A 9,163-nucleotide genomic window follows, 5' to 3' on the forward strand; every position below is an offset into this window, starting at 1 on the left:
AATACCTAACCTCCATAATCATACGAGTGCCCTGCTTTCATGTTTACATTGATCACTAACTCTACTATCCCCAGTCATAACCCATGACACAAAAATAAAATTGTTACAATAACAAAATTTTGAAAATATAACTTCAATGCGTGTGTTACAGGGAATCAAACATTTGTAATATATTGAAATTGAAAAAAAAAAATATATCAATCACATTTTACAAAATCTTTCTTTGAGGGATGATAAGTTAATACAGAGTACTTGTAATGGTTATTGCCCTCATTGGAAAAATAGACCAATAACAAGCAAGAAAAAAGACAAGCATCACCCCCATTGTTTTTACTTGTTTCTAATGGGTATTTTTAGCCTTGGCAAAACAAAAATAACACCAAAATTTTACAAGTATAAAACAAAGGGGTGATATTACATAATTAGATAAATTTAGCAGGGTAATATCGCCCCCATCTTCCTAACAAGTTTATACACAAGAGGCAATATGAAAAGAGAATGGAAGAGAGAGTAACTATATTTACAATCTGCTCAGTTGGAATGATGCTCACTTCATCGGATGAAATAGTGCTGGTGCTCTGCAACACTAATTTCCATGATCAGATTCATTGACAACCTTCACCAGACTATTATACTCTATACAGGTTCGGGAGGAGGAGACTTAATGCTGTCATCTAGTTTGTCTGATGAGAGGTACATTATGGCAGTGATCACATCACTCATCATGGGTCGAGCTGCTTGTTCTTCTTGAAGACACATAGCTGCCACCGCAAGTGCTTGGTTGAATCCGTTAGCTGGGAAATTCCCCTGAAGGACAGGGTCAGCTAACTCTGTAAACTTACTTGGTTCCTTCAATATCTGATGTGCCTATTTAATTGGAGATGCAAACATTATTCCTCAAGGGCTTCATTCCTAAAAAGCTTCAAAGTTAAACTTGTAGCATAAACCACATGTTCAAAACAATATTTAATGAACTAGTTAACTTCACATTAAATATAGGCTGAAGATTTCTGGGTTAGCATCTATGATATAGATCATATATCTATTGAAAAAGTTGCTGAAATGTAGGCATGTATAAGCTCTTTCAAATCGAATAGAATTTGCAGCTATCAGAGAGATGCACAAGCTTTTGTAGAAATATGAAGGAATCACCATTTTATAATGCAATTGCACACATAATCCTTTCAACCATATTTGATTTAACTAATTCAAATTCATATGACTCATATCAATCAAGAAAAAAAATATGTGATACATGCAAGATATTGAATACACTTGCCCAAGCTTTCCAATTTTGTCTTTACATGAATAAAAAGAAGAAAAGTTCCAATCAATTAGCAGTCTTATCTTCATTACCATGAAATGAGAGGGAAGCTTACCCAAGAGACCAAATTTTGCTCCTTGGTCTGTTTTGTGATATCAACAGCTCTTCGCCCTGTCACCAACTCCAGTAAAACAACTCCAAAGCTATATACATCTGCTTTAATAGTCAAAAAACCTGTTTTTTGGTACTCTGGTGCAATGTATCCATAAGTACCCACTACACTTGTAGAAACATATTTCTTTTCACCAGAAGGTCCAAGTTTAGATAGCCCGAAGTCGGAGAGCTTAGCTGTAAAATTTTTGTCTAGTAAGATGTTGGACGGTTTCAAATTGCGGTAGATGACTGGAGGGCTGGCATTATGGTGTATATATTCTAAACCTCTAGCAATCCCCAAAGCAATTTTCATTCTTGTATACCAATCTAAGGGCTTTTGCTTGGGTGATCTGTCTGAAAATTTCAAGAGAAGTATGAAGCAAAATTAATTGGTGGACAGCTACATGACAAAGTAGCATAAGATCAAATGAAGCAATAACAATTGTGTGCTATCTATGCCAAGAAAATTGGGAGAGTTCATTATCTCGTCATGTATAAGTTCTTATATAAGTTGGCTAATGCTTGAACATAAGCTCGCAGTTTTGAAGCAAGATTTTTCTAAATTCTAAATCAGATTTTGCATGTTCTCAACAATCTACATAGAACTTCATAGTCTCTCGTGCAATGAATGAATATTTTCTGGCCTCATTCAGTCCCAGTGTCTCACCGCTAGTTTTTATTGAATATTGGCAATGTTTGGCATTTATCTTTACGTAGTGACCTATCATATGATTTCTTTCAGGAAGACCTAGATAAGTGAATTTCAAACAAACAAATCAATCTTCTTTCATTTCTTCTCTTCAGGGGGTGGGGGTGGGGGTGGGGTGGGGGTGGGGGGTGGATACCGGGGGCATATGGAGGAAAGATTTCAGAAAAAAAAAATAATAATAATTAGATTACATGTGTTTTCTAGGTTTTGCATCAACAAATAACCGCGTGAAGGAAATTGGCAAATTATTACCATGTAAATGCTGGTCCAGGGACCCCAAAGGCAGATATTCATGCACTAAAAATCTTTCATCTTCCTCAGTACAATATCCTATAAGATTGATCAAATTTGGATGATTGAGGAAGCTCAGCATCATCACCTGTAAGAGAAATTCTCTCTGTCCTCGTGATCCATCTCTGTCTAGTTGCTCGATAACTATGATCTAAGGTCAAACAATTTAATGTCAGCCTTCAATAACAGGAAATCATATGATAGGAAGTATTGCATAAAAATAGTGATAGAGTTTACATAATGTAGAATATAGGAAGTGATCAGATAATAAAGTCCATGTTAATACCTCTCCAGTCTCTTTAAGTTTCCCTCTGTAGATTTTTCCAAAACTTCCTACATCCACAAGATGCTCTGGACTGAAGTTCTCTGTTGCATCAGCTAGCTCTTGAAAAGTAAAAGCTTGTTGCTTGATGGCATGATCACTACCTTTGTTTTCAGATATGGTAGATTCTTTGTTGTCTGAAGAAAAAACATAAAATTTAAGTTACTTAACCAGTTGAAAATATTAAGATTAAGTCGTGAGCTCGCCTTCTTAGCATAATATTTAAAGGTTGTCTAAGAACTTTGTTAAGTGGAGTTAAATAACTTGTCAGATAACTAAGGCATTTCTAATGCTTAAGCTCTAGAAGTAGCAGATCAAAATGATACTGTAAGCCATTACAGCAGACTAACAGAACGATTGCAATTGAGAATTGACTATTGTTAAAAAAAACTTGTGCCATGACTTTTTATGAGAAAAATGTACAAGTATATGCTTCTGATTTCAAGTAGGATGCACATTACATTAACTTCTTACTTTATGTATTGCAAATAAAAATGATGTGTGTGCATGAGTTATGCATTTAAACGACCCATAGCATTGATAATCAGTCGAATTTAGTACACATTAGTGGATGTTTTTTTGTAACGAAGTTGCTCTGTTACATGAATTTTGTAATCAAGTGAAGAAAAATTCCACAATGAAGCTGCATACTGTTGTGTTAGAGACCAAAAGCATGAGCAAATAATAAAATCCCACCAAATTGACTTCAAAGCAGTATGAAAATATACACCCAAAACATTGCATAATTCAATAAGAAAGAGCACAAATTTGCATTCACACTCACCAAATTGTGTTGGTCTTCTAGGCAACAGAGCCGAAACAAAAGGCGGTCGCCTTTCTTTGCCATTAACCCTTCTGAATGCTTTCCTGAGTTGGGATGAGCCATAAAAAAAGCAACTCATGATCACTCAATTCAAACTCCCAAATGAGGCAACAAACCCAGTTCCCCAATTTGCTTACCTTACAAAAAATTCTCTGAAACAAAATATCAAACAGTTTATGTGCATAAATACAGTTTCTGTAATTACGCAATTGAGCAATGCCAGAAACCTCAATTTGTAATTATCTATTAAAAATTGAGACTTTTATAGTAACTAAGAAGTACCCACAAAAATTAAAGAAACAAAACTGTTCAGGGTCAATTCAAACTCCATAAAACACGATCAATTGAATTTAGGCCAAGAAATTCTTCTGCATTTATGTAACTGGGTTTAATCTTAGACTTAATGGGTTTGTAAAAATTAAGGGTTTTAGAAGGTTTACAAAATCTAAAGTCAAATTCAAAGTAAAGGCGTGTGATATGGGTTTGATCATATGAAAAAGAGTAAAAAAGAGAGAAAGAAATGGTGGAAGAATTCGTGCAACAAAACTCCATTAGGTGGTTGTACAAAAAGTCTTACGCGGGGAGGGAAAAAAGTAGGGCGCCACTAACTGATTTTCTAACATATTTTCCCACTATGTGTCTATGTCAATTGCAACATTTTGACATTTACGCATAGTATTTTTGTAAATCAAATTTGAAAAAAAAAATGTGAAAGATAATCATATGTGGGATTTTGTTTTTTAATTTCAGCGTTGACTTCTTAATTGATACTCCCTCCGTCCCAAAAAGAACGACCTATTTGGTTGATTACGCGGGTATTAAGGAAGTTAAGTAAAAAAAAAAAGTAAAAGTATATTGGAAAGATAAATTTACATGGGGTTTGTAAAAAAATAGAGAGAGAAAGTAATAAAATAACATGGAAAATCAAATTTTTATATGGGGAAGCTAATTTTGCACAAATATTGTGGCAAATTGGTGGGTGTTTTAATGCAAATGGGTCATTCTTTTTGGGACAAAGTTTTGGCCAAATGGGTCGTTCTTTTTTAGACGGAGGGAGTATTAAACTATAAATATTAAATAATATTGATGTTTACATAATTTTTCTACTTTAGCTCTCTTATCTAAAGCTTTGGAGGCGTTTGTAGCTTTTGCCTAACAAATAAACTAATAACCAACCATTTAGAATCTCATTAGAGAAAAAATAAATAAATAAACCTTTAAAATTTCTTGTTACATGCAATGCCCCAAGGTCTCTAATTGTGTGTACCAATAACAAGTTTTTTTAATTGATATGTATTCTGACTATTCTCTGTTGTTTTTAAGTTTCTCAATTTACTTGACACGTACATTTGTTAGTGCGGAACATATGGAACTTTGACCAATAATGATATGACGGTATATTTAATCATCAATAGAAAAAAATTATAAATGTGGAAATGATATTTAAAAACTATACCTTAAGACAATGTTAATAAGCTTATCCACATGACTATCATTAATGTTATGTAGGTATAAATCTAAAAATTTAGTCTAACTCGTGTATGTTAATAATGCAGAAGTAAAGTAGACACTAAAAAAACGGGTAAGAGTCTTAAAGTCAATTTCAAAACTTAGCAACTTCATAAAAGTTATGTAAAACCAAAATCATGACAAATAAGGGAGGATGTAGAATTTAATGTCTAAATTAAATTACTAAGGCCCCGTTTTTTAGAGTTGCTCTGCTCTGCTTTGCTCTGCTAAAATCTGCTCTGCTTTGCTCTGTTGAAATTTGCTCTGCTCTGCTTCAATCTGCTCTGCTCTGCTCTGCCCTGCTCCGCTCTACTCTGCTTAAAATTAATACTTAATATTGAATTATTATAATAATAATGTATATTTAATAAAAATAATAATAAATAATTAATACTTAATGATAATAATAATTAATATTTAATAATAATAAATAAATAAATAATATTTATTAATAATAATTAATATTTATTAATAATAATACTTCGTATATAATTAATATTTAATAATAATAATATAATTAATATTTAATAATAATATTATTAATAATAATATAATTAATATTTAATAATAATAATATTAATAATAATAATAATAATATTAATAATAATATAATTAATATTTAATAATATTAATATTATTAATAATAATTAAATTTTAATAATAAAATTTAATGATTATAATAATAGTAATAATAGTAGTAGTAGTAGTAGTTGTTGTAGCAGTAGTAATAATAATAATAATAATAATAATAATAATCATAATAATAATAATAATATTTAATATTTAATAACAATAATAAAGCATTACAATTATTATTATAGTATTAGTAGTAGTAGTAATAATAATTGTAATAATAATAATAATAATAGTAATAACAATATTAGTAGTAATAATAATAATAATAATAATGATGATAATAATAAAAATAATAATAATAATAATAATAATGAAATCTGCTCTGCTCTGCTTTGCTCTGCTTCAATCTGCTCTGCTCTGCTTCAATCTGCTCTGCTCTACTCTGCTTTGCTGAAATCTGCTCTGCTCTGCTCGGCTCTGCTTTGCTCTGCTTCAATCTGCTCTGCTTTACTCTGCTTTGCTGAAATCTGCTCTGCTTTGCTCTGCTCTGCTGAAATCTGCTCTGCTCTGCCCAGAAGCTCAATAGAACAGGGCCTAAGAATCTCATTGGATATACAAGTAATAAATGTATTCAAATGTTATAATATACATGCATTCCATGTATGAATATAACCTACCTACTTTGACCATGTAACAAATAAAGTAAAAATCAACACACATACGGAAATAGATTGCTCATCGTTGTAGCCAGATTTTCGAATGAGTTACTCAATACCCACCTAAAAGTCAATTATTTTCTCTTAACTGATTCATCTGTTATTGTGCTTATTTAAAAATTTCTACACGTGTATATATATATATATATATATATATATATATATATATATATATATATATATATATATATATATATATATATATATATATATATATATATATAAAGTGATGTGTTAAAATTCAAAACAACCACAAACTATATATCTTCATTCATCCTCTCCCCAAAAAGTATCACAACAACACAAGAAAAATGAAATCACATGGATTTCTAGTACACTTTATGCTCCTAATTCTTGCAATTATCACTTTCTCTTCAAACAATAATGGAGCAAATCAACCCAAAATATATGTCAATGCAATAGCCTTTGCAAAATACGTAGAATACCATGTAGCCATTATAAATAATTTGTCTAATGATACCCTTGATGTGCATTGTAAAGGGGATGATAGAGATTTTAGAGATTTCAAGCTTCAACATGTGCAAGTAAATGCCAATTTCACATTTGATTTGCGCACTGCCTTCTTTTACACTGTAAGTTATGAATGTGTGATTGATTGGGTTGAAGGTGGTGAAATCACATTTGAGTCGTTTAGGGATACTTCTAAGTTTCTTGACGATGGTTGTGGTGGGCGACATTGTTTTTGGAAGGCCAATAATTTTGGGCTATATTTGTTCCAAATTCAACAACAAGCGTATGTGTTTAAATTTGGGTGGCCTGGTAAGGGAAAGAAAAACTTTGCGTTAGATTAAAGTTAAATTTAACAAAAGTTATTAGTTTAATGAGAATAATCTTTGTATGTTAAATTAGATAAACATATGTATTCAGAGCTTATATTGCGAGCATTAAAAAAATAAAAAGTACTCTACTTCATCATTAAGGGGTGACTTAAACGTTATTACTCCCTCCGTCCCTTTTTTACATTACTGGTTATTATTTTGGGTATTCCAAAATTACATTCCTCTGGTAAGGGAAAGAAAAACTTTGCGTTAAATAAAAGTTAAATTTAACAAAAGTTAAGTAAAAATAAGATTAGTTTAATGAGAATAATCTTTGTATGTTAAATTAAATAAACATATGTATTCAGAGCTTATATTGCGAGCATTAAAAAAATAAAAAGTACTCTACTTCATAATTAAGGGGTGACTTAAATCGTTATTACTCCCTCCGTCCTTTTTTTTACATTACTGGTTATTATTTTGGGTATTCCAAAATTACATTTCTCCTTTCTATTTTTAGTAAGTTTTTCTTTCCAAATATCCTAAATCAACTCTCTTTTTCTGTTGTATAGTTAATGCTTTCTCACTCATAATTTTTGAGAATCCTTGTGCCTAATTTAAATTAATATGATTGGTTAAAAATTTTCAATTAGGAGCATGTGATTGGTCCTTTTTTTTTTTGCAAAGGATTGATGACATGTCATGATTAATCATTAATCTATGTTTGTTTTACTCAAAAACATTATTTAATGTTTTGTACTTCCCATTGCAATATCTCATTATTATTATTTGTCTTATTCTTTCCTCCTTAATTCCCGTGTAAATTTACAAATAGGAATGTAATTTAGGGACGGAGGGAGTATTAATTTAAAGTTATGTATAGTTGAGATGTTAATGAGTCCATTTATTTCAGCGAAAATAAGCTTAGCAACAATTTTCAATTAATAAAGAAAGATTAATTTAGAATGAATAAGATGAGAAGAACAAAGTCTTAAATGCTAATTTGACCTTTTTTGTGTGTAGTCGTGTAGATCAAGATAGTTGCGGAAATGTTAAATAATAGGATTTGATTTCATGTCCTAAAAGTTTATTTTTTTATTATTTCACAATTTTCAACTCAATTTGTATATCTTTTCAATTCAGTCAGTTTCTTCTAATTAATTTCATTTGTTTAGCTCAGTTGAATTCATTTCAAATACATTCCATCTGAATTAGAAAATACGATCTTATTAAGAAAAAAAAAAAAAAAAAAAAAACCAATTTCCATGTTTTTATAGCCACCGCTAACCTACTTGATAATTTGATTTATATACTTTGTAATTGAATTAAGGAAATAAATAAATAAATAAATAAAACACTTTCCTTTTTAACACTACCTTTTTTAAGTCATTAACAATTCAATCCATATTATTGCAAAGAAAAGGTCTCATCATTAAGGAGTGTAAATTAAAGGTACTTGTTAATGTTAAAAACCATTTACCTTTTCCTATTTTTTTTACCCAAAATTATTTGATTGGTAAAGATCTAAAACTCCACATATCCAAATTATTTTATTTAATGCATATAAAAGTATAAATTAAACGAAAAAGCCTGGTTAAAGAGGACTAGAGACTTGAGACTTTTGCAATTGGTATAAGCAAGTTTATAATTTTTCAATTACAAAGCCTTGCCTTTTCCAATATATATATTGACAAAGACAGGGGATCCAAGGGGCTAACCCGCCCGCTAACCCGGTTTACTTATCCTTTTTTGTAAATAGAATAATAATGTGGTCAAATGGTCAATCATATCTAATGGATTTTATGTTCGTTACATGCATAAAAGTTTTTGATGGCATATTCCTTATTATTCTTCCATAATTTAATCAACTGTTTGATTATATAATTGTCATCTACCCCACAATTATTCATTTGCAATTTACAAATAAATTAACCAATATTTTTTCTTATTATATACAAAAATACGTAGTTATAAACTTACGTATTAGGTACTCAATATAGGCTATAATTGAAACTTTGGCT

The 9,163-nt window shown here is 30.4% G+C and overlaps 1 protein-coding gene across 1 annotated transcript; it reads right to left on the minus strand.

The window, feature by feature from the left end:
• Positions 1-210: 210 nt before the first annotated feature.
• Positions 211-4,029, minus strand: LOC145617648 (putative serine/threonine-protein kinase PBL7). The gene is made up of 5 exons (XM_081672370.1): positions 3,524-4,029; positions 2,704-2,876; positions 2,379-2,568; positions 1,380-1,771; positions 211-867 (listed from the first exon to the last, which is right to left on the minus strand). The coding sequence occupies exons 1-5, from the start codon at positions 3,639-3,641 to the stop codon at positions 637-639; spliced, it is 1,104 nt and encodes a 367-aa protein (XP_081528496.1). The 5' UTR covers positions 3,642-4,029; the 3' UTR covers positions 211-636.
• Between the last annotated feature and the right edge of the window lie 5,134 nt (positions 4,030-9,163).

This window comes from Chenopodium album, chromosome 26 (genome assembly GCF_948465745.1).
Source record: "Chenopodium album chromosome 26, dcCheAlbu1.1, whole genome shotgun sequence".
NCBI lineage: Eukaryota > Viridiplantae > Streptophyta > Magnoliopsida > Caryophyllales > Amaranthaceae > Chenopodium > Chenopodium album.

What these genes read in the sequence shown, in the direction of transcription:
- LOC145617648 (XM_081672370.1), bottom strand. Translation starts at nt 3,641, where the DNA reads ATGAGTTGCTTTTTTTATGGCTCATCCCAACTCAGGAAAGCATTCAGA. An exon ending in AACTTAAAGAGACTGGAGAG is followed by an intron (nt 2,569 to 2,703) that starts GTATTAACATGG and finishes GTTTGACCTTAG; the next exon opens with ATCATAGTTATCGAGCAACT. An exon ending in AGCAAAATTTGGTCTCTTGG is followed by an intron (nt 868 to 1,379) that starts GTAAGCTTCCCT and finishes CCAATTAAATAG; the next exon opens with GCACATCAGATATTGAAGGA.